At 29.5% G+C, this 26,977-nt stretch overlaps 1 protein-coding gene across 4 annotated transcripts in view; it reads left to right on the forward strand.

Annotated features, from left to right (window-relative positions):
* The window catches only part of tefu (Serine/threonine-protein kinase tefu), a 240,355-nt gene that overhangs the window by 139,464 nt on the left and 73,914 nt on the right, over positions 1-26,977 (forward strand). For all 4 annotated transcript variants that reach the window (XM_085827007.1, XM_085827010.1, XM_085827009.1 and 1 more), the window contains 9 exons: positions 1,317-1,451; positions 5,017-5,305; positions 7,201-7,352; positions 9,694-9,804; positions 11,721-11,840; positions 13,936-14,149; positions 15,094-15,252; positions 18,433-18,555; positions 24,171-24,394. In XM_085827007.1, coding sequence (XP_085683133.1) covers positions 1,317-1,451; positions 5,017-5,305; positions 7,201-7,352; positions 9,694-9,804; positions 11,721-11,840; positions 13,936-14,149; positions 15,094-15,252; positions 18,433-18,555; positions 24,171-24,394 — 1,527 coding nt within the window. The remainder of the gene's footprint in view (positions 1-1,316; positions 1,452-5,016; positions 5,306-7,200; positions 7,353-9,693; positions 9,805-11,720; positions 11,841-13,935; positions 14,150-15,093; positions 15,253-18,432; positions 18,556-24,170; positions 24,395-26,977) is intronic.

Raw genomic sequence — 26,977 nt, forward strand, 5'->3', positions numbered from 1 at the left:
TTGATAAAACTATTCTTTAATGAAATTAGAACAGTACAGAAAATAAAATTTTCCTTGTATTAATTTGTGAACTTTTAATTTTATCTTTCTGATATTTAGAAAATATGTATTTTACCATGAACATAAATTTTCATTCTCTTTATTATTATTAAAAGTATAATTAAGAGGATAGTTGCTATATAATTTTTCTGCTTGAGATTGCTTGATGATCTAGAAAGTCAGAAAGACTGTGTATAATGCATATCAAAGGTTGTATGGTATCAAAGGTATAAGCTTTTCATAATTTTACTTTATATAGTAGCTACTGTAATAAATTGTCATTAACTAGCTATTGTACGTTTTTCAATGATGAAATAATAATGGAGCATAAACTTATTTTATTATGAATATAATCAAATGTTCATTGTGATCATGGGTTGATGAAGTCACTCTGCAGAGTATGGAATACTGAAGTAAGGACTGCTTTCAGTTTGCTTTAGCAGAGGTTTTTGAGTTAAAGCTATCTCATTATTAATGTAAATAAAGAAAGTGTGTAATTTATTTAAATAAAGAATATCACAAATGCTCAATTTTAGTTTTCTGTATTTAATTACTATTTTATAAGTATTTGGTGCTAGCTAAATCATGTGAGAAATTTTACCTGAAGCCAAGAAGTAATTTTTATTTTCTATTCAAAGATTTATCATTTGATTAATGTCTAAGCACTAAGGTGTTTGAAACTGCTAATCTAGTAAAAATCATTAACTCTAACTTCAATGTTAATTAATTTTTAAGATATTCAATGACCATTGCTCTGTATTTTAAACATTTGTATGATAAATATCATCTATCAGTGTTAAATAAATTTATAGAAAATTACTGAAAGTTAAAAAATAAATGAAAAATTATTTAGTGTGTACAATTTTCATTGGTATTTTTTTTTTCCAAAAAATAATAAGAGAATTAATGTTAATTTAAAAAAATACTATTGGTAACTAAGTTTAAACTAAGCACCACCTACTATTGGTAACTAAGTTTTAACTAAGTTTAAACTACCTGTATAGTAGTATCAGATGCTATCTAAATTTTCTTATTTATGTTTAAAAAATGTTAACTTTCTTCTTGCATATATTTTGATATTAAGGTCCTCTGTAATATTATACAAAATTTTGGTTAAATTAATGTTACCATTATCTTGTTGTCCATATATATATATATTTTTTAATTTGCAAATGTTTTAGTTTTGCGTGAAAGAAAAAAAAAAGGTGGTAATTAATAATAATTCATTCTTAATTTTGCATGCTTGATTATAATTTCATTGTTATTTATTTCTACAGAACTGGCAATCAGAGAAATGTTCTGAAAGATTTTTGGCTGGACCTCAATTACCTAGAAGTTGCACAGGCTGCTCAGTATTGTTCTGCTTATTTTACTGCTATACTGTATACAGAATTATGGTGTGACACAATGAGGTAATGAATTATTCTATCATGTATGAACAGTCATTTTACTTCATACTGTTCATTTTTAATTAAATTATAAAATGCATTTATTATAATTCATGTTATACAATATTATAATGTCATGTTATATATATTATAATTTATTATAATTCATTCTGAGAATAATGAAGAACTTCTATATACAAGGTGGTTAAAATTAAAACACCCCTACTCTGAGCTCTCTCTACATCGATCGAACTACTGAGTGTAGAGGTCCCAAAATTGTTGAATATACTATTCAGGACATGGAGAAACGGATTATGTGAAAAAAAATTAGTTCCAGAAACACCGATAAGTGGCGCTGTGCAATGGAAAGTATGCTGAAAAGGCATAAATAATCAAAAAAAAAAAAAAAAAAAAAAAAAAAAGCATGAGGTATACAAATATTCCTTTTTAATTTCTATTGCTGATACGAGAAAAAAAAAGTTAACAAACTTAAACTGTCATTGTAACTGCAATTTTGCTCTCTGGCCATCTTATTCTCCAGATCTTAATCATGTAATTTTAGGTTGTGGGGTTACTTAAAAAATCTTGTTTATCGACGACGTCTGGTAACTTTGGCAGATTTGAAAGACAGTATCACTCTGCATGTGAGAAGCATCTCAATTGACCAATTACGATCCGCAGTTGAACAAGCTGTCCACAGTCTGCAGATTTTACATCTTGAAGAAGGAAACCACATTGAGCAGCTTCCCTTGCATCGATAAGGTTTTGTGATAATAATGTTTGGTACATTCGAATAAAATGTGTGATAAAGTGTATTTTGTGTCTTTTCAGCATATGTTCTGTTGTACAGCACCACCTGTCAGTGTTTCTGGAACTTTTTCTTTCTCACGTAATCCATTTCCCCATGCCTTGATTAGTATGTTTAATAATTTTGGAGCCTTTACACTTAGTACTTCGATGTACAAAGAGCTCAGAGTAGAGGTGTTTTAATTTTAAACTCCTTGTATTATATTCCTTGTATACATTGTACTCCTTGTATACATTATACAGTGGTACTTCGGTATACATTATCATTCCATTGAAAATCCTTGGGCATATACCAAATGAAATTTTCTAATAAGAAATAAAAGGAAAATGTTTAATCTTTTTTATAAAAAAAAGTCCTATTGTTTTCATTATATATAGCACTATTTAATTCTAAAATACAAAAATATATACTGTACATAAATGAAGCACATGATATTAGTAATAAGATAAACAGTTTTTTGACATGCTTGGTATTTATGTATTAATGCAACCAGGCCAAAATTCGCATAAATTGCCAAATTTGGCGACCCTACTTACGGCAACCCTACGTGTTATACGTACTTTTGTAAAAGGAGCATGTGGAGATTCACAAAATTTTCCTGCATTTTCGTGCAAATTTTTGTAATTTATAAGAAAATAGCAGTGTACATGGATAGAGTCAAGAGTGTGTGCAATGCCATTTTTGTGCAATTCTGGGATGTTTTTTTAAGTAAAAATAAGTCGATGTGTACATGGTTATGGCGAATACGGTTTTCAATCAGTGCTAAAAGCAATAGCCAAAAGATTTCCGCCGAAAAAATAATTCTGCAACTTATTCAAATTCGAAACCGGAAGGGTTTAATTGCTATTTTATATTTTAAAACAAAATAATATAAAAAACTGTATTAAAAATTATCTGTAATTAATAAACGTACATTTTCTTTCTATTCATACTTTTTTACTCAAACTTACAAATAGCACCAACCTGGTTGCGATAATACGTAAGTACCACATGCTTTAACATCTCTTATCTATGTTTAGTAATCCATTTAACCCTTTTTGCAACATTAGCTGATTTAATAATATCTTTGTTTTTCATGATCATAGACGCATCATATTTGGCATATGGTATGCAACAGCCGAGTCCTGGTATTCCATATTCATACTTTTCAACGATCTCTTTTTAACCTGGATAGTGATTCTAACAGTTTTCGTCATTATTTGACTCTTCTTATTAATTTTCCTAAAACTTGTTGAAAAGTCATTAAAACAAACACAAAATCATTTACAAATTAAGAGTTATAGGTTGTTTACTGAAAAAGACATACTGACACTCATGGGCAGTCATAGTATAGTCTCAAAAAAGGTAAGCAGGCACACGGTTGTTACTCATTGAACTCGAGTTGTATTCTAAACAAATATCATGTACCAAAAAAATTGTTTTGCCTCCAGACAGGTACAGTTTGAAGCAAGTCACCAGCTGTGCATCCATCTAGGCATATTAGTGTTGCCTGGCCTTGCTAACTGCTAAGCTTCTGTCTCAGAGGTAGTTCTGAAAGAGGGTTGGTCCAAGGTCTCCCAGCTCTTCTTCTCTGCTTACCAACCTCTTCGGAGGATTTTGGTTTGCCATGTATTTTGAGTGCCCTTTGCCCTACTTACAACTGCCCTACTGGTCACTTACAAACATCCTGTGGATTCGATCCCAGGCTGTTTGGTACAACATTTTGGTACAATTTGCTGAACTTAAAGAATGCATATAAATTTAAGCTCAATTTCTTTGCTTTAATTTTTTTCTTTGAAATTTTTTCTGGAAAATGTTAATCTTTTTTGTTTTTAATTATTTATTGTGGTTTTTTTTTTTTTTTTTTTTTTGGGTGGGGAGAACTTTTGTAATGTTTTAATTTTTATGTGTATATTTTTATTGTACCTTATATAACACAATAGCTTTTCTATATTTACCTGTTAATTTTTTAATTGTTTCTCAGATATTTTCCATTAAAATTTCCAGAAATTAATTGTGTTTTTCTTCATCTAATTCAGTATTATAGTTGTTCACACTAATAATATGTTTAGTCTTATGATTCTGGAATTTAATTTTTTAGCAATTGATAATTTTGTCCTTTTTAATTATGATTTTATAATCTTTAAAAATTAATTACTGCTTTAAAGCTATAAATTTTAAATTAATTTCATTGCATAGTGTCATTTTTTTTTCATTTATTATATATTATTATTAGCCCAGAAGAGCTATTACTCTCAAAACAGCATTTTGTGTTGAATTGCTTTAAATGTCCGAATCACTTTTCAAATTGTTGCCACCAAATATTATCACCCAGTATTATAGTTAAAGAAACTAAATTATGAAGAATTCACTTAAATGTATGTATGTTTCTGGCAATAAAAAAAAACAATAACTAGAGTCATTAAATTTTGAATAGCTTAGTGCTGCACCTGAACATCATGGCCACCCGTAACCCCAAATTGGAATTTTGAATTTGTTTTATTGTCTATTTCATACTTTGTAAAATTTTAACGAATTTTTTATTAAAAACTCAACAATTTCAAAGCAAGCAGTAGCAATCCTGTAGGGAATAAAACATTTTTATCTCCAGTGCATGAGACTGTCTTTTGGAAATTCTAAAGACATGCTGTTTTTAAATATTTTTAGCAAATTGTGGTGTTAGCCCAGATGCTCTCGAAATGTGTATGTGTCTGTAAATGAAAAAAACGCCCATTTGGGCATAATATAAAATCTGAAAGCTTTCAGACTTTTTAAGTCATTTTTTAATTATTATTATTATAGAGAAAAATCAAGAATAAAGGATCAATTAAGTGACTATTCAGATTCAGGAAGCCTGGAAAGCTCTCCTTTGTCATTTATTGGATCTCGGGATAGAGAAAAAGCTTCTTTGGTATATGACATTCTCCTTGATGCATATTCAAGTATTGGAGATATGGATGCAGTAAGTGGCTGTGAAGTAGTTGCTACAGATAGTCAGTCAATTTTAAAACATAGTTACTTGATTGAGAAGAAGTGGGATGGCCTTCTGAAGATAAATGATCAGAATAATTCACACATTGAAATACTACAGGTAAAACAAAAGTGTTATTAATTTTCATAAAGCTTTAAGTTTATGTTAAGTTTGTTGTTATTTCAAGCTTACTCAGTAATCAAATAACTTGCACTGTAGCTTGACAAATGGTATTAGTTTTCATAATTCATTTTCCTCTTTCATCTTTTGGATATTCATTTCAAAGTAATTCTGATAAAAATAAAATACTCCCCTTTTTTTAAAATTTATTGTATAATGCTTCTCACTATTTTGGCTATAATAAAATGTCGAATAACCTAGTGAACTAAGTACCAACTTATTGCAGAGTTCAAGTACTTACAATGGAGACTCGAGATACAAGGTTAGATGTAGACTCGAGATTACTTACAATGTAGGGTTAAATTACCCTTTTATTCACTCAAAGACATAATACAGGGGGCCCCTTCTTGAGTTTACAGGAAAGCCTCCACTCGGACTTTTAGATCAGGATAAGGAAATAAGAAACTAATAGACTTAGCCAAATTTAGATGCAAATACTAACATAATTGGCCTTTAATTTAAACTAGGCGGCGAATATCAACAGGCACATATAATACGGCCGAGTGTAAGAGTTTCAAGAATGAAATAGCCAGAAGGCAACACATGCCTTTAAGGACTCCTAAGCACTCTCTTTCTTTAAATACTACTTCTAACTCATCTGCATTCAATGCAATTCTATAAACTCATTCTGGTAGGGTGTTGTCAGTGGGAAACAAGAATTGAAAGGAAAGAGTTTCAAAATTAAAACAATTATAAAATTAAAATAAACCTTACAACTGAATTAGATTTTGTTTTGTGATTTAAATGAAAATAAAAGTTTTAAAAGAATTTTGAATTTATGTGTTTGGTACAAAAATTATTCAAAAATAATAATGCAGTCAAAATGATGTTTATACAATTGAACATTTCCATTTTTATGAAAAACAAGTCTGACTTTGGGTTATTTGAAATAGCTCTGCTTCAATTAATTTGATAAAAAGAGATTTTAATGTATTTATTAAATATACGTTTGATACCTGTGCAGTAATAAATTTTTATTCTTCTTGTTAGCATCTTTTTGGGCAAATGCAAGGTTGCAAATGTTACTTTAAACTTTGTTTTTCCCATAAAAGTATTTAGTTATCTTATCCTCTTAAACAATTTTGCACAGTTATAATTTTTCAGTTTACAGTGTAAAATTACTTCAGCTAACTGAAGATTATTAACTTTAAGAAAAGTTATTTACAGCCATTATTAAGTATCAATGCAATCATTCATTCTATTATATAGTTCTTCTAATTTATAGTAAAATCTCAAATATTTTTCTTTTGTTTTTAATTTAATTTTTTTTAGTTGTAAATTCATTAAAAAATTTTCCTGCACAAAAGTTCTTTGTATTAAATCATTTGCTAATTTTTTTTTAAACAACTTTGTAGTAAATATGCATATAATGCATTATTAAAGTATTGTTTATTTTGATTTGTGATAAGTAAAATAGCTTAAATTTTCTGACATCTCATTTTAATTTTAAAAAGAAAATTAAAGAATGTCTATTTTACATTTTTTCTATGCGTGCATTGTTTAATTTTCTTAAGTATAAATGTGCATGCTGAGCAAGAAGAGAAAATAGTTTGTAATCCTTTATGAAAAACTGAAAGTATTCCTTGTTTGTTAACCAAAAATGTTTACCAAGAATAATTAAATTACAGTTTACGTTCCCATTTGTAACAGTTTTTAAAAGTGAGATTATTTGTAAGCAAATACAAAATATTTTATATTTTTTTCTGATAACCTTGTTGGTATTAAAGAAACCTTTAGTCAATAGCATGCTGTGATGAAATATCTTTTTTAATGCAAATCTTTTTCTAAGTAAGTTGAAATTAAAAGGCTAAATATTTGGTGTATGTAATTTACAGGCACTTCAGCAAAATGGACTGCATTCTGTACTCCAGGGCTATATCCAGTCTTTATTATTAAATGGAAACCCTGCTGAAATGTCTACAATTTTAGATTATCAGTGCGAGAGTGCCTGGAGGTTAGGGCATTGGAACTTACCTCTTATGGAAAGGTTAGTTTGTTTAATAATTAAAATTTTCTTTGAACAGAATCTGCAACTCTTTTTTGTTGTTCATAAGAATAAGATCTTAGATGCATTCAGACATTATATGAAATTGAAGGTTAAATAATATTGCTATATAGAGAAATTATAGTGTTTTGATTACAGAAACGGGAAAGTGAATTTTCACTTTGTAATAATCTTATTACTTTTTTAATTAGTATCAAAAGTTGTTTTGTAAAGAAAATTTCTTTTATTCATTTGTGTTAGAAGTGGAGTTGGGGAGAGAGTAAAAAATTACCTAATATCACTTAGTTACTCCCTTTGCCTCCCAAAATTGGTACTTACATATTAACACAAAATTGTCATCAGAATGTGCCAAACTCAATCAATGGCAATCATGCTCATAACAGTTGTTCAGTCAAGCATTGTTGCCATTTATATGTGTGTTCCATTTTTGTTGTATTCCAAGTTCCAGCAGTTATTATAAACAAATCAGGATATTTTTTGCCTTAAAGTTAGTTTTAAAATATGAGTTTGTGGAATTTGCTATCAGTGAAAGAAACTGTGGTAAAATTTCTGCAGGAATACAGATTTTTGCTGAAAATTTTCTAAAGGGAATAATGAAGAAATGCATTTCCTTGATAGCCGTTGTTGCCGAGGGTTGCACGAAGGCGAGCCCCCACAGTTTTGTAATTTTTTTAAAGTGAAATCAGATCATTGTATACTTTGAGAGAAGAACCACACCAAAAAATTACAGAAAGATTTGAAGAAGAATGGATTATATTTTTTAATGTGTTACATAATCCTTATTTAATTAATTCAAATTTGCATTTTAATTTGCTGCAGTATTTTTTTTTTTTTCATATGTTGATAATGTTTACTGATAAATGTCAATAATTTGGAAACCTTCCCCCCAAAAAATGTGAAAAACGCCAACTTCCGATAAGTCATTTTTACTTTCCCTCTGTAAAAAAATGCCAGATTGCACCAAGGTGGTTGCATTAATATGTAAGTACCAAAAATATTGTTAACTGTACAAAATCTATTGTAAAAATGGATAAATTCGTAATGATGCATGCATATAATGTTTTACTCAAGAACAAATTCAGTTTTGTGTTGCTTCTCTAAAAGAGTAAACTTAAATTACAATCATTAGATAAGCCTGTATCATGTTTTGAGCAAAACCTCCTGTCAGCTATGTTTTAGACAATTAGTTGCCATTTTTATTCTTTAGTTTATAATGTTATGTTTAGCAGTCATCCACCTTCCATCATCTGTAAAGTCTAAAAGAGTTAGAGTATGTTCCTGAGTCATGAGGGGGATATTATAATGACCACAAATAATAACAGTTGATCAAGATACCTATAGTCTTATAAATTTCATGCACTTTTTAATCATTTCATCACATATCATGAATTGTTTGATAAATTCTGTCATAATAATCTTAACAAGGTGACCAAAAAAATCAACATTATTTGTACTTATTGAACCAAATCAAAAATCACCAAACTTGTAAATCACTCAAACTTAGCCTAATTTTCAGACTGACCATATCTATCAAACCTAGTAATTTCTGCTTATTTTTTCTTCTTAAAAAGTAATATTTTATCAATTTATGGAATTATCAATATAACTTTTGCAGTCAATTGTCAATTTTGCAGTGTAGCAGAGCTGACTGACTAAAATGGCTGTTAATCGCATACTAGACATCAAATTTATATACAGTATGTCGTGAGTGCATTTACAATATGCTAGATGTGAGCCCACCACCAATTTCAGTGGGTGATGCCATCTCTCAGTTTTCATGCATACGTATCAATTTTAATTAACAGACCGTCTAATTACATTTCGTGCAAGTGTTATTATCTGGTCTAGTACTTAATACAGCTAGAGTTTTTGGAAATGAGCACATATTGCTTATGATAATTAAATAATTTAGGCATTGAATTCAATTATATAATTTAGACATTTTATGATAATTAAATAATTTAGACATTGAATTGAGAATGTATTGCTCACGATACTTCAGACATTTAATTGTATAATAAAATTCATGGTTAGAAATTCTCTGTCCTTTAGTAAGTCATGATTAGAAGATTAATAAGAAAATTCCAAGATGTTTAGTATATATGCTGCATATATTTGCAAAGAAATTGAAAACCATAAGATGAAATATATGAAACCTATTCATATTGTAATTTTATCCAAAATTTTAGCATTTTTATTGTTTAAATTTTTTTTTACCTTTCCAATTATTAAGATGTGATTAAAATTTATAAATTTTTTGTTCTAAATGCTTTTTTTTAATTAAATTTTTGCTCTATACTTAACAAGATTTTTTTTATCATAGCCCACAAGATGGTTTTGAAGAGCATGGTTTTCAAGAATATCTGTATAAAAGTCAACAGAATTTCATTGCAGAAAATAAACCAGTATTTGATAAGTACTTAAATTTAGCTCGGTAAGTTATATTTCATGATGTAAAAAGTTTTGAGAAATTATATGCGGAGATCACTGTGAAATTTTTTAGATATGCACAGACAATAAGTGGCAGCAAAAAATTAACAGTTGGATTTGAAAATATAAACCATTTTAGCGTAGCAAATGATTTTTTACTGGTGTGTAGCAAGTAGTTTAGTGTAGAATAAATTTTAAGCGGAAGGAAAAATGGAGTTGATGTGAGAACATTATCATGCTATGATTTTAAAGTGAGATTAAATCAAGAAGAATGTGTTCAATGTCTGCAATTCCCATGTGGAAAGGAAGGTCCATCTCATACTACTGTATTCAGATGGTTTACAGAATTTCACAGAGGTTGCAATTTCCTTCAGGATAAGAACACATGTGGAAGGACATTGTCAACAGTAATCCCCGATAATGTGTCTACCATATGGAAAATGTTAATTGATGATAATTGCTACCAAATGTTACAGAAGGAACTTAACATTGGATCTGCCATCATACATAAAATTATTCATGAAAACTTGCATATGAAAAACTTAGTTTGCCACTTTTTCCCCCATAATTTAACTGAGCATCAAAAAGAGAAGCATATCAGAATCAGTAAAGAAATCTTCAAGTTACTTAAAGATGATGGCCAGTACATTATTTCTAAAATTGTAACTGGTGATGAAACAGACATACCATTTTTTGACATTCCAACACATGACAAATGACAAGACATGGGTCTTGGAAGATGATCCCACACCCACAATCGTGAAAAGAGAATGTGCCATGAAAAAAGTAATGTATGCTGTTTTCTTCAGAAGTTCAGGATTTGTCAAAGCCATTAGCTGTAAAGATAGAAGACAAACACAGCTAATTGGTACACCACTAAGTGTCTTCCAGAAATTCTTCAAGAAGTGAATGTTAGAGGATTTATGCTTCATCATAACAATGCATTTTCTCATTCAGCAACATTGACAGTTGAGTTTCTTGAACAAAAACACATCAAAGGGATAGAATATCCATGCTATTCACCCGATATAGCTATGTTTGACTTTTGGTTATTTTTTAATTTATGTGAATGCCGATTTCATTCCAAAGATGAAACTGAAGAAGCTATAAATGTATTTTTTTTCCATCGATTCCAAAAAATGAATGGCCTGAGGCATTTAATCTTTGGAAAATTTGTCTACAGAAATGCATTGATGCTGGAGGAGACTAATTTGAGCACTTCTAAAATTTCGTAATTATAACTTTAAAAACCTATGTGTATTGCAAAAATTTCAGAGTGACCCTTGTCTTGTACATATTTTGGCATGAAAGCAGTGCATCAGCACATTCTGATGTTATAGTGGATGTGAAATGAAAAGTTTGTTGTGCATTATAATCAGTCAAGTTTCTGAGATTATGGTTATTAACAAGCCCAGTAAGATGGATTGACACTGTGACAACAAATGGAATTTCATCATTGTGTTCTAACTAGACCGTAGATATTTCAGTGTCATCAGATTTTTTCAGGAATTGGCAACAGAAATCATAATACTTCATGATAAATATGATAAGAAATCATAATACTTCATGATAAGCTTAAAAAAATTCTATTTTTAATATTTATGAAATCGAAGGCTTTTCCAAATAGCTTTCTAGATAGCTGACTTTGGAATGCTGAGTTTCCAGCTTGCTTGCCATACAGCATTTTGTTAAATACTGAATTCCATTAATGATATCCACTGTAAGAGTTTTTTTTTTTTTTCTTTTGGTCTGCATATCAAAAGAGTCACTTTAGTTGTTTTGTGTAATAAAATGTTGACACCAAAAAGACATTTTGCAGAATATAAAATAGGTATTATAATTTTTTTTAGAATATGCTGAAGTTTAAGAAAAATGAATTATTCTTATTTCCTGTTTATGTATATATGTATTTTCTTCCAGTGAAACACAGTTTGAATGCCTAAGCAGTACAAGTTTGGAATCACCAAGAAATATTCTTCCAGTCCTTAGTCATATCCAAATGCTTTCTGTCTTAGAAGAATTTTCTGAAGCATATTTAGAGTAAGATTTAATTATCATGTTTTAAGTACTTCATAAAAAAATTGAGTACTTATGGAAAATCCTGTTGACCATTTTTGCCTATTAAAGGAAAGATGCCAAACGCGATTTTTCACCAAAAATAGAAAAATCTTCTTCAAACACGCTGGCTTTGGTGTAACCTTGATTACACGTGTTAGTTATTATTCTTAAGTAAAGACTCCTTCCCCCCATCACACATTTTCGGGGGGGAAGATGATTAAAATTTAGGACCTGCCTGCTACAGCAGAGCATGCTGTTCCATATTTCTAAATTTATGGAATCCTATTGGCCTAAAAAATAGTGTTAATGGACATGAAATGGCACTTTTTTTTTAAAAAAGGAGAAGCAATGGTATTGCTTCTCGTTTATTAAGGCTTGAGCAAAGCGAGTGTCAATTCAAAAGGGAATGTGGTTTGAGGGTTCTACTATTTCTTTTTTGACTGCACTCTGATTCATTTATAGTTCGTGCAGAGAACTGATGATTATTGAATGGGGAAAAGAGGAATTGGAATTAAATGACAAGACTGTTATAAATTGGAATAATTACCTGAGAGGAGTTTGTGCACACAGCCTTTTATCAAGGCCATAAATTTAAAAGAAAAATGAGAATAGAAAGTCCCCCCCCCCCGTATTTAATTTTGTTTTGTTTTGTTTTGTTTATCGCGATTGGTGCCTTCTTTTGTGATTGACAGGATTTTTCCATAAGTACCAAAAATTATTATGTTAGAATGTATATTATAATAACAAAAAATTCACTGTATCTGAGTGGTTTACAAAAATGATACTTTAGACACTCAAACCAACAGATACAGAATAACATTCAAGTAGTTATATGTTGGGGTACATTCAAGTAGTTATAATTAAATTAGGGAAAATTCAGCTTCAGATTGAAATTGGTTTTAAGTAAAATGTTCTGCCTTTCAAGTGATGAACTCATGTGAATCTCTCTTGATCAGTTAGCAGTATTCTGCCATGCTGTCATAGTTGCATCATTTTAAAAACATGCATGTATGGTTTTAAAATTAATTGGTGCCGTACATTGTATTTCATGAGCTAAGGAAATTCTAAACAAAGAAAAAATGGCTATTAAAAGAAATTTTGAAGTGATTATGGAAGGGATTTTGAAATGCAAAAATATGCAAAAGTCAAAAGATTTTGATTTTAAAAAAAGGCCAATTCATTAATTTAAGTTATAAAGATATACTAGCAAAAGTTTATACCCAATTGCAGAAGGACTTGCACACTGCTGAAACTGCTTTGATTATTTATTTAGTATCCGTTGCAATGAAAGGTTGAATTTTACATAATTTTATCTATTAGTAATTTTATCATATCACATGTTTAAAACTTTACTCCAAAAAATACTGACTTTTAAAATCATAGTTTATAAGTCATTATGTTATTTTATAATATCCTCTTACGGAAAGCTCTAATGAGTAATTCTATAAAAAAAAAACTGCAGGCAAATTTATGTGGAATTCATTTTCCTTCATTTCCATAAGCTTAATGTTTTTATATTATAGATAGTTTAAATATATTATTCTTGAACAATTTCCTTAACAGATTTGTCTTGGATCTTCCTTAAGAGTGCTGTTGATTTTAACCAAATCCTGAAGACTCTGATGTTTTCCTTCAGTATCATCAGAATAAACTTTATTACTGATATAGTTTATTGTTCAGTATATGAGTTGACAATTGAGCTGTGATTAATTCTGTACACTTCTGGTATTGATTTTGGCATAGAAACAATAACCCTTTAGCAGTTAAATTTAATTGTGACATGTTTCATATATGCAACATGAATTTTCTGTAGATTTTCTTAACAGTGAAGAAGCCTAGTTTAACTTCAGGCAATCTGAAGCAGAACCAAACATTACACAATGCATTACTAGATATGTAATTTAAATAAGTTTTTTTGCCTGTATATGATTTTTAATTTTTATTGTAATCTCAATGTCCTTATTTTTGTGTTCAAGGTAGTTATTTGGAATGTAATATGAATGTTGTATAGATTTTAAGTAATTTCTTCATTTACATTTTCGTTGAAAATTTAATAAATAATTTAATATTTTTTTAGTGCTCAAGCATTAAAGAATCTGCTAAATAAGTGGCAATTTCAGGATCAAATAGCATACGATGATTTTGAATATGTAGAACCTGTCTCATGGTTAAAATGCAGGTTATTGACTCACTGTGTGTGCTCTAACCAAAATAAGCCTACCATCCTTCCCAAGCTTAAAAAGCTTTTAGAAAAACATGCTGTTATAGCAAGAAAAGAACTTTTCTTAGAGGTAATATAATAATTATGTATCTATTATTATTATTGATTCTAATTTTATAAAAAGTTATGTTTGTGTTCCTTTCATTATAAATTCCTAATATACTTTTTATATCGATATGCATAAAAATATTGTATGAAAGCTATGTAGAAAAGGAAGATAATGTGATTTTTAAGTTATTTTTCTTAAGCTGTGTATTATTTTGCTGTTATTTATTAGCTCAAAGGGGTGATTTGCCCAGAAGCGCTATTTGTTTCATTTTGGGATTTCGCATTAATTCACTATAATCAGCGAATCATTTTTTTAATTTGTTGCCACCAAATGTTAGAGCTCTTTATTATATTTAAAGAAGTTAAATAATGAAGAAGCTGCATAAATGTGTGCATGTTTCTGGCATTGTAATAAAACAACCTAATATAGACTCATTACATTTTGAATAATGTACGTTTCCACCTGAATATGGGCATCTGGAAGACAATTTCGGAATTTGTTTTATGATCTATTTCATATTTTGCAAAGCCTTTATCAGTTTTTCATTAAGAAACTCAACAATTTCAAACCAAGCAATGTCAATACTGTACCAGGGGGGGGGATATTTTTATCTCCAGTACATGAGACTGTGTATTGGATCTTCTAAATATATATGCCTTTTTAAATATTTTGTGATATTGCTGTTGAGTTGAATTTTGGGGTTTAAGTGTGAAGAACATGGTATTTAATAGATAAAAGTAACACACGAGACATTAAAAAAATGCCCCTTTGGGCGTAATATAAAATCTGAAAGCTTTCAGTTTATTATTATTATATTTATTTCCTTATTTTTTTTTAATCTGGAAACTTGACAGATAAATGCTTTAAATGATAAACTTCCTTTGAGTATATATTGTATATCCTAATCATTTTTTAGTATTCTTATACACATATAAAATTCCATTTTGCATTTAATAATCTTCTAGGTTGCATCTAGTGCCGTAAATGCTCTCAGGAAATTGCCTTGTGTGGAGGACGACGATATAGTAAGGTGGCAAATAGAAGAAGCTAAAATTCTTTGGACCAAGAAAGAATATAGCATAGCTAGTAAAATATTGAAATCTACTCTACACCGTATGGAAAAAGTATGTTTTTTGCAATGACATTAATACTATTTTTAAATTTTATATTCAGTTTTTATAAAATAATAGATGACTAACAAATGCTTTGTCTTAGCTTACTCATTAGTGCTTTAGTCAGCAGATTAAAAAACTAGTTATTGAACTGCTGTGCAATAATAGCTTCTTAATTTTATTGAATTTTGAAACCTCTAAACTGCTGTAATATAGTGCAAAATTGTGTTATTTTCAGCATTGACCTTTTAAAAAGTTAAACAACTAGTATTTATATTATAACAACATACTTTTGCAACTTAAATACCACATATTTATTGTCAGCATTGTAAAAAGGTTGCATTGCTTATGTATGGAGATTGCTGAAGTTTCTTTCATGCAGTCGTGACTATATATTTCACACCTCCCCCCCTTTTTTTTTTCTTTTTTTCCCTGCATCCCTTTTTACTTCCTTGTACAATGTAAATGAAGTATTGTAATGGCGAAAAATTTTGGATATCATATTTTAATGAAAATATCCATTTTGACCACTATTCAATGCATTTTAACAATGTTTTTGCATAACATCTGTATGTAAGAACAAAATAAAGGACACTATTTTCCCGAACGAATTATAAAATTGATTTGAAATATAGATTGAGTAGAGATTTTTTCATGACGGCTGTACGCATATATGTATGTGCATAAGATTGCTGAAGTTTTTTTCATGCAGTCGTGACTTACCTCCTCTCTTTTTTTTCCTCCTTCCCCCCCCCCTTGCATCCCTTTTTACTTCCTTGTACAAAGTAAATGAAGTATTGTAATGGCAAAAAATTTCGGGTATTTAGATTCAATAGAGATTTTTTCATGCTGGCTGTATGTACATATGTATGTACCTTGCATAACTCAAAAATGATTAGCCTCGGAATGTTGAAATTTTGTGTATAGGACTGCTATAATGTGCAGTTGTGCACCTCCCTTTTTGGTTGCAATCAGCTGCACCAAAAGTATACAAACATATATATATATATATATTCATACTATTACTCAGTTCAGTGAGTCCAGTTTTTTTTTTTATTTATTTATTTTTTTTTTTTTTATTCTTATATGATGGTAAATTGTGTATTTTTTTTACTTTAAAAATGATTTAATTATGTTGTTCTTATTTTCCAGTTAAGTTTTTTATGCATGTAGTTAATCTGCATGCAGTATTTGTAGAATTGTCAACAATTTAAAAATTGTTAAAGTGCAGCTAAGCCTAATTTTTGCTTACTATAGCAGCCATATTTGTTAACATTTGAAACTTAGCAGAATAGTGGGTTCAACTTCTACACCTTCAGTGTCTTTTTGCCGAGTGGTACCAAAATTAATTTTTCATTTTTTTGTGCACCAAAAAAACTGCCTTGTTGCCTGATGACTGAATTGCTTGTTTTTGCATAGGAACTCTAATTTTAATTGTAAAAAATGTTTGTTTTAACTTTATTTGGTGTTTTAGTTTTTTCTATATTTTTCAATTTTTAAAGAAGATATTTTAAGTTTTTATGTATTTTTGCGTTGCCCTGAACTAAAAACAGAATTAATTTAATGAGAAATGTATCTCTAATGAAATTTGAGGAAATAAGTTTAAGTGAAATGCAGTGAAAAGCACATATAATTTAATATTCCATACAAGGAAGTCATGTGGTCATCAGATTTTTTTAATTTTCTTTGACAAGTTTTTATGTTATTATTTTTTTTCTGCTTGTTAACTGCCATTTCATAAATAAAAAGATACAAACTATCTCTTATTGCTAAATGTGGCAGTTATTGGGCACTGCTTAACAACGAGGAGATGTGTGGACGTTAAAATAAAAAAAAATTCTATTGGAATTGTTGCTACATGTTGTCATATTCTGTCTGTAATAACACTGGATTATCTGTGTATACCACTGACTTCAGGTAACCTCATAATCAGAAATTAGAATATTTTAGTCTACATACCTATGTGACCATACAGAAATTGATGTCTTATTACTCCAGCTGAGACAATGAAGCATTGAAATAATACTTCATCCTGAATGAGCATTACAAAATCTAATGCCTAGCTTTCTTCAAAATTGGCAAAATCAGTTCTACATTATGTTGGTTTTGTATAGTGATTTGTGGGGGGGGGGAGTTTTTTAAGTGGTGATATTATTACTGTTTAACTGAAATTATTTAGAAACTATTAATAAATTGAAAAGGTTTTGATGATTGCTATACACTTAAAGAAATTCTTAAAGAATTCTTTGATGGTTTGTTTAAAGGGAAAGTGGGTAAAATGTTTGAGAGATAACTCTGATTAGAATCATTAGATGTGTGATCATTACTTTCAAAAAAGGACAATGAAACATTGAAATAATATTCTATCCTGAAGGAGCGTTACAAAATCTAATGCCCGGCTTCCTTCAACATCAGCAAAATCAATTCTACATTATGTTGATTTTGTATAGTGATTTGTTAAAAGAAATAGGCATTTTGAATGGTGATATTATTACTGTTTAACTGAAATCATTCAGAAAATATTAATAAATTCAAAAGGTTTTGATGACTGTTATACACTTAAGAAATTCTTAAGGAAGCTTCCATGATGGTTTGTTTAAAGGGAAAGTGGGTAAAATGTTTGAGAGAACTCTGATTATAATCATTAGATGTGTGCTCACTACTTTCAAAAAAGGAACTATATCTCAAGAATGAAAAATTTTAAAATTGAAATTTTCAAGTTGAAAAATTTTATCAATGATTGTTGTTGTGAAAGTTTTTTTTTTTGTTTTTTTTTGTAAAGTTTTACAAGGCTTGTCTACTGTGTTTCAGATTGTGATGCAGAAATTTTATATGGATGTAAATTGACTAAAAAAATATTAAAATAAAATAAAATTCTTCCTGAATAAAATGCTGTTGTGGAAAATAATCATGGATTATGTATTTTTCAAAATCTTTTAACTGCTCACTATTAACAAATAATAATAAAATCTGTAGTAAGAAAAATTGAGTGCAGCGAGTGGACTAATAAAATATAATAAGAATACCAATCTTTGAGGATCCAAAAATTAATAAAATTTTACTGAATTAAACTACAGGATATAAGATAATTTTTTTATTGCCAATTGAGAAACAAAGCAAATCTTCTCTTCAGACTTAAATTTTAATATTCTATAATTCATGACATGACATTCAATTCATTATATCTTTCAGATTGCTAAAGAAAATTCAAACATTTTAATGTGCTATGGAGAAGCACTTACTCTTAGAGGAAGATGGTTGGCTGAAACTTGTAATGAAAATTCTGTTGTCATCATGCAAGAATATTTGGAAAAGGTAATGATTATAAGTACTAATTTTGTAAAAAAGTTTAATTTCTGTATTCAGCTAACATACTGAATTTTGTTATGATTGTTAATGATATTTTTTAAAAAACCTAATTCGTAAGCTATGTTTTAATATATTTTGTATATGAGTTTCGGGGAAATAATTTTGAAAAAATGGTTTGTATGCTGAGTGCTGTTCTTTAATTTAAATTTAATGTCATTCACTGGTGTTTGAAACAATAGCTTTATAGATGAAGTAGTTGATGTAATTGATTACTTTACTGAAGAAGTGTACTTTCTTGTTTTTTGTGTAGCATTTATAATGTTAATTAATTATTCTTCCGTCTAAATTTCAGTTAAGAATTAAAATTATTTCTTCTTTGCATGAAAGAATGAAGTGTTATTTGGTATATGCAGCATAAATGTGCCAACATTATTATCATTAAGAATGCAATATATGTCTTAGGATTTCAAAAATTCATACCCCTTCTTAAGGATTGTTATGATAATCTTCTTAAGGAATTCATGTCCCTTCTTAAGGATTGTTAGATTCTTTTCATATCTACCTGAAGTGAGTTTTTGGCTAATAGTAATCTGCTCTAATCCTGAATAAGTACCATGACTACAGATATGAAGCTTGATTCGCGCGCACAACAAGAAAGCATTTATTTAAGATGAGCAATTCATGTTCCTGTCTTTATATGCCAGACTATTCTTTCCCACTAATCAAAAACATAATCATACATTCTCTGTGCATAGTGCAATTTTTTGTAAAAATTCTTTCTCAAATTATCAATTCTCTACACATCCCCCCTCCAGGATGATAAACTAGGTTCATCATAACTCAAATTTTCATATATTCTAGTAGCACATGATTAATATTCTAGTTATTGCCTAAATCTAATAAACTTTAGAGCTTAATCCAATGAATAGGAAATTATGCAAGACTTTGTTAAATATCTTCTTTAAAAATTTGCAAAATAATAATATAAGTATAAAAGTAGTACATTACACTTACACATAATACAAAATTATAGTATTCAAATATTCAATAACAAATTCACAAATGAATTAACAGTGACACTAATAAATTCGTATAAAGCCTAGAAATTTAATCACAGTCCTTTTACAGTCAGTCATAAAGCACTTCAGTCGTGTATTTCAATTGGGTGCAGAAGTTGGACTGGTCTCTGCTGAATTGTTCCATCTTTAGTTTTAATACTATAAGCTTGTACCTATTTGTCACAGCCGGGGAAAGCTTCAATGATCTTACCCATTTTACCCAATTACATCATACCCAATTACAAGTTTCTGGGAAAATGTTCATTGGCTATCAAAACCAGGTCATTAATTTTGAAATTTTGGCCTTCTTTCAATTCTGCACTGTGTGCGCTGATCGTAGGTTCGTAAGATACTCAGATTTTCATCTCTTCCAGAATAAATTCAGTAAGTTTTCTTTGTAATTAAAATATTTCAATAAAATATCTTTGTTTGAAAAGTCTGAATTACTCAGCTTTACATAAGGTAAACTCAAAATTCTTATGCAAAGTAAAAAGTGTAGAGATCTTAAGGGAAATGGTTCTACTACCTTTGAATAGATCCCTCAGTTTCCATCAGAACTATCTGTAATTCTTTCACAGTCAATGATGATTTTCCAGTTGCTTCTTGCAAACTTCTTTTTACTGATCTGACCATCCTTTCATAAAATCCACTCCACCATGTTCCTCTTTATAAGATGCCTTTCCATTTATTGGAAGGAAAAATATTCCTTTATATCAGGGTGATTAATAAGTCTCCATATTTTGTGCAAGTCCACTTCAATCATTTAAATATTTAAGCATTGTCTTTGTAGGTGATGGAGTGCAGATCTCTTCTGGATAAAAATCATCTGAAAGCGAGCATGAGTTCTTCTGTTGTCATATTTGGAACTAATTCGATATGAATTGCTGACATAACAGAACAGTTAAAAGTATATAAAATTTACTGTGACTGTTCTTCTCAAGAGCAGAAGAGCAAAGTATGTTCCCATTATTGCAAAAGGTGGTGATTCAATATTGCAATTCTGTCAGCTGGCATCTGCATTCCTGGATGAGCATTATAACATTAACACATTTTGCATGTTTTTAAAACAAACTGTATGCAATGGCTGCCTCTTATAACCCAAAATCTTTCTCGAGTGGGGACTAGCATATCGGAAATTGCCGCATGTTATACCTTCTCTTGAGCATCTTTAAGTTTAGTAAATCTGTGCTTTGCAAGCAATAACGCTGGACATCTTTTATAAAACTTCATCTTTGATTCTTCTAATCTCCCACCAACTACAATAATTTCTTTCTAATCTAAAATTCGGTTCAACTAAAGCTCGGCTCTTTCGGAATGCATTTTCTTTCTTTTAGATTCTTTAATTCTTCTGGAAAATTTTCTTTCTGTGCTCTCTTGATCTAGTAGGTTTCTGCATCAGAAATTTCACTTAATTCAACTTTTATTCTATTACACTTATTTCACTTTCACTTAATTCAGCTTGTATTATATCATCTTTGTTTTTGCTTCTCTCGTTTTTTGCTTGAATCTAGGAGGTAATTCTTCTCTTTCTTATTTTCATTAAGTGTCATGTTCACTGATATTTTAAACTTATGATCTTCTCTCTCCATAGTCAAAGGAACAATTTCAATTTTCCTGCAAATCCATTTTTTTTAAAACTTTTTTTAGTCAGTTTAGGTCCTCAAAACCATTTTTCATAGTTTATTAAATCTGCTGCTCTGCACTCTCTTGGTATTGTGTCTGCTGGATTATCTCAACTGCTGCAATGTGTCCAATTCAATGGATTGGATATTTCTTGAATTTTAGTAACTGTATTTGCGACGAAAGACTTCCACTGTTTAGCATGTCCGCTGATCCAGCAGAGAGCTACTGTGAGTTCAGTCCATAAGAAGTAATTATTCTTTGTGTGAAAAATGAGTTTTAAGAAGTTGAGTATTCTTTCTACAGTTAATGTTGCCATCAACCTAATTGTGGCAAAGTTAACTTCTTCACTTGTGTTACCCTGGATTTAGATGTTACTAAGCTGACTTCAAAATTTTTATCTGAAGTTTTGTATCAAACATATGTAATGGCTCCGTATGCTGATTCACTAGTGTCAGCAAAAATATTTAATTGGGATTTGGTAGGATCTGCTTTGAACCAACATTTAGATAAAGTTTCCAATTTAGAAATGAGCCTACTCCAGTTCTCTCCTTCAACTTTCAAATCCTCACTTGACTCTTCATCCCATCCTATATACTTTTCTCCCATGATGCTTAAAATAGAATTTTCACATTTTTTACAAATGGTATAATTAATCCTGTAAGGTTACAAATTTTTCTTGCTAATTTCAAAATGCTTTCTTTTGTGTTCTTTCTATCCTCTAACATGGCAAAATGGAAGAAATATCAAAAGTAAATTCATCTATTTTCATTTTCTAAACGGTACCCAATACCTTCAGTGGTACTATACAGTTTTTAGAAAATGAACAATTTTCAAATTCTGTATCATTCCATATTTTTAAAAGCTCCTTTGAATTAGTTTATCATTTTCTCGGATTCACAGCTGCCTCTAATAAGATGAATTTTGCATCTGCAGACCACTTTCGGTCTTCAGATGCAGACTTGGCTCCTACCAATAGATCATCAACATATAAGCATTCATTCAAGATCCTAAATGTTTCTTTATTTGAGTCATTGTATTAATTTATGTAGTGTTTTATTGTCACCGCTTAGGGTAATTTGCTTTGGAGCTAGAAGTGTGACTTTTGTGATTCAGTGAATTTTCATTTCCCCAAATTATCAACTCATCAATACATTGAACTCTGATAACTTTGATCATCTTCCCTAGGGAAATTTGTAAAAAAAGCCTTTTCAATATCAGCCATGAAATCAGTTCTATTTTTCTGAAATTTAAAAGTAGTCCAACTAAGGTCCTTCTTAGATTATCATTCAAAGACAAGCTGTTTAGCATTTTAAAGAAAGCATCATAAACTACTCTTAATTTAGTAATTTCACTGTCTTTCTTAATGGCAAGATGATGGGACATATAATATGTTTTGTTTTGAAATACTTCTGTTTCGGGATTTATTTCCTCTGTAATACCTTCAACTAACTGTCCATTTTTATAGTCTTCATAAAGAGATATGTTACTCTTAAATCAATTCTTTAAACTGAGTAATCTTCATTTTGCAATATTAAAATTATGTCTAATTTTGTTTCTCCATTAAATGATAATCTAACTACATATATTTTACCATTAAATTTTATTTCTGTTTCAAATTTTTTCATAACATCAAAGTAATTCAATGAACTATGTTTATGTTGAACAACCAAGCTATCAATTTGCCAAAATCTCTTCAATTCTTTATTTGTTTAACAGTCCGCAAACCCATTATTAATACTGTCATGTTTATTTTCATAGCCATGCATGAAAGATGTTGGAGCCGTTGCTAGACAAATATTAACCAGCATTTTTTCGAACATTAGATGTTTGATCTTGAAAACATATTCCAAACAAAGTCTTTACAACAATTAAATTATTGCTTATCTTTTCGTATCCACCCGAATTTATTTCTGTAAGTATTCCTCATCTATCCAAGCTTCAAATGGTTTTGTGCTGTCAACAAAGTATAATTCGGATTCAGCATAGCTGCTTTCTCATCTATCCAGGACACAAACTTGTACAGTAATTTTCTCTGTGATTTATACTTATTAAAATTCCATTTTCTTCTTAGGGTCATTTGGATTCTTGTCACTCATAATAATTTTCCCTCTGGGTCACGATTTCCAAATGTATAAACAATTAAATTTTCCTTTCTTATAAATGGAAGTTTTAACTCATCCGCTAATGATTTCACAATAAAGGAACACATTGAAGCATTATCAAATAAAACCCTAATGATTTTTATTTATAAAGTGTTATGATTCTCACAGAGCATGTTTGTAACAGAACTGAATTTGAGTCTTACTTATTTTCAGTATGATACAGACGAAGCTTTCATTTTCTTTCAACTCTTTCATTGAGTGAACTTTGGGTTTGTAAATTTATTTTTTCGAAGCAGGACTCTCTTGATGATTATTAGACTCACATTTTTTACATGGATTTAATTTTGACCTATAACTTTTTTTTTTTAGTTCACTGTTTGATAAATAACAGTGCAGACTGTTTGTTTGAAACCCAGTAGTGTATTATCTGATATCATAAGATCTGGACTTCATGAAGGCCAGAGAAACAGAACTGGACACATGTCTAATTCTCATCTAATCCACTGATTTAAAAGAAAACTTTGTTCAGGTGGCGTCAAACAAGCAAAGTATGTTGGTGCCCTTTTGTGTTGGAACTAGCATTCTGCAATATTCCTATTATAGTCTGCAACATGAATGTGGCCTATATATGGTATATGGAATTTGCGTGTACTTACTATCTTTAAACATAAAATTGCATATTTTAGTCATCACTTTTTTTCCTATAATCATTCTTAGATTTCCCTACCCGAATATATATATGTTTGTTCCTTTACAAACTGTAGTATTTTTATTGGGTTTTTTTATCTTTATGTTACTATCTTCTTATAGTTTAAATAAGCTTACTTAATTTTTTTAGGCAGTGAATGTGTTGAAAGATATAGAAAGCGACAATAGTAGTACATCCACTTCAAGTTCATGTGCTATTTGGGATGCGTACTTTGCAGTTGCTCGTTATGCTGATAGACAGTACCAAAGCATTATGAATTATAAAAAATCTACTGCATATCAGATGAAACAAGAATTATTGCATAGCTCTAAAGAAGAAGCTAGAAAACTGAAATCAAAGGATAATAATGAAGAGTAAATTTTTTAAGACCTTTTATTATTATATGTTCATACATTTAAATTAGAATAGAATTCTAATAATTCATTATCACTTAATCTGTGTTTATTTTTGGATATATTAAAAAAAAATTGCCAGTGCTCAGAAAATCCAGTGGAACAAATCTGAAGGCAATTTTGTCTTATACATATTTGCTAATAAACTTTTAAATATAAATACAGTCAAAAGTCTTTAATCGGACTCGTCGGGACTTCGGCGATTCCGGATTATAGATCATCAGTTTTAATCTGGTAATTAGGCATGCAGAAATTATAAAATTAAAAATATGAAACCGTAATTTATGAAATAAAGAGCAATTATGATCTAAAGGGTATCAAAATTTACAAAAAAAAAAAAAAGCTTTATATTTATTTGTTTAATTTATTAAACATTTTTTTCAATGCGCGCATGCATAAAGCATACATTGCACATAGTCGAAATTAGAAAATTGCAACCAGAAAACTATTTGATGTGTATTCGTGATATTTATAATGACGAGGAATTTGATTTAAATCATATCAAAGAGAGAGTACATCGAGATGAAATACTACATTTAGTAAGGAATTATAAACCGAATAAAATAAAAACATCTGTCCTGAAGATAAAGATAGTGCTGATAGATCAACTTCCAGTTCATTGCGTGCCGCGTCGCCCCCCCCTCCCCGGCAGAGTAGCGTGAAATTTATAAACATATTTCGGAATAATTAGAGAATCAAAGGATATGCCTTTATCCATTTTTTGCAGCAATTCCACTTTTTGTTTGATGGACATCGAAACGTGCTTTCGCTTTGTAGATCCTTTGGCAGCTCCAGAATTGGAAATTCTTTTTGACATAATCGAAAGTTCAAGCTTGCTTTTATAAAATTGCTCTAACAGTCTGCAAAAAATAATAAGCCGGATCCAATTAGAAGATTAAGGAACAATGCAATTTGCATCATTAACTGAAATAAATAATTAGATAATTTTAGCTTAGCTTATACCATTTGTTATACATTAAATGTGCATGCATAAAGGTATTATGAGCATGCGTTAATGCATTATGCGTTGACGCATGCGCAGAAATTTTGTAGCTTTGAGGTCCGGATTATAGATCATTCCAGATTATGGACATCCGGATTAAAGACTTTTGACTGTACACTACATTTATAATGTATTTTGATCGAAGAAGTGAATTTATTTTTTTAATCATTGAAGTTATTTAGCATTGCTTCATGTCAGCACTCATTATAGTTATCATGGATCATGTTTTTTTTTTTCATTTTTCAGATAAATCTCTATTTTTGGTGTATGTTATACTATCTTTTAAAATTAATTAATTAATTTTATATGGTTAATATATGTGAAGAATTTATTTATCCACAGTTTTTTAGATGTTGAGTTCCCATTTAATTTAACCTAACAACTAATTTGCTTGCGTCTGCATGACGAGCAACCTTGTTTACATTAGCAGGAAATAGGGATTGATTCTTAAAAATATTACACAGATTTTTCTTGCATTAAAATTGGAAAACATATTAAAGAAAGGAGAGCTAAAAACAGTAGTCAGTAGCATTTTGATCCAGTTATAATGTGTGGAATGTTATGGCAACTTAACATAAGAATTTGTTTTAGGAAAAACCATATTTTTCTTCCATTTTGAGAAGACTGTATTTGTTTGTGTTAAGATCTGAAATATTGCTTTGAGAGTAATTTTGCTGCTGAATATGCAGTTATATATATATGTGTGTGTGTATGATAAAAACAAACTTAGAAGTAACGACTAGCAGAAATTTTGATGGCGTAGAAGTGTTGAACCATAATAAATAGGAAATTGGAGGCGAAGAAAGATTAAATCTTCATTTTTTATTTCAGCAAACATGTTGCGGCCACAATCAAGTTATCACATTAATTGTGCCTATTCCAAAAATTACACATTTTAGATAAATTTGCAGTAAGAAAGAAGAAGCAAACAGACTGTAGTCAAACTAGGCGAAAGCTTAGAAAACAAGTGCGTTTTGTTTAGGATGAAATCTTAATTCAGAGTGAATTAGTTTTGTTTTTCATTGCATTCTGATTGGATAGTTAATGTTTCTGCAGAATTTTTATTGACTGCTTGAGTTTTAGTTCCATTTACATCATCAGAATTATGTAAGAGTCATATGACATGGATTAATCTAGAAATGACACAATGCAGAGGAAGATTAATATTTTTAGAATTGAGAAGGGAAATTTACGTTGCTAATTTAATCTTTTACATATTCTTTATTTTTCTTACATATAAGCATGAAATTTTTTTATTTTAAAACAAAGTTATCCCAATCTTATTTCTGTGCAATATGATGCTAAAAATTAATTAGATGTGGACAAAAAAAATGAGAAATTTATAACCAAATCTGCGAAGATCAAAAAGAAATTAAATTCAAAACCAGTAAAATTTCAAAATTCCAATTTGAAGAATTTTTAAAAAATAGATTTTTTTCCCCTATTTTTAGAAACTGTAGACATTTCTAAGTCTGTTAAAAAAAAAACGGCATTACGATATTCGAATTAAAACCTTAAAAATTATGAAATAAAAGAAATGA

Source organism: Stegodyphus dumicola, chromosome 11 (assembly GCF_044657685.1).
Source record: "Stegodyphus dumicola isolate Sdum_Otavi_A_Nest chromosome 11, ASM4465768v1".
NCBI lineage: Eukaryota > Metazoa > Arthropoda > Arachnida > Araneae > Eresidae > Stegodyphus > Stegodyphus dumicola.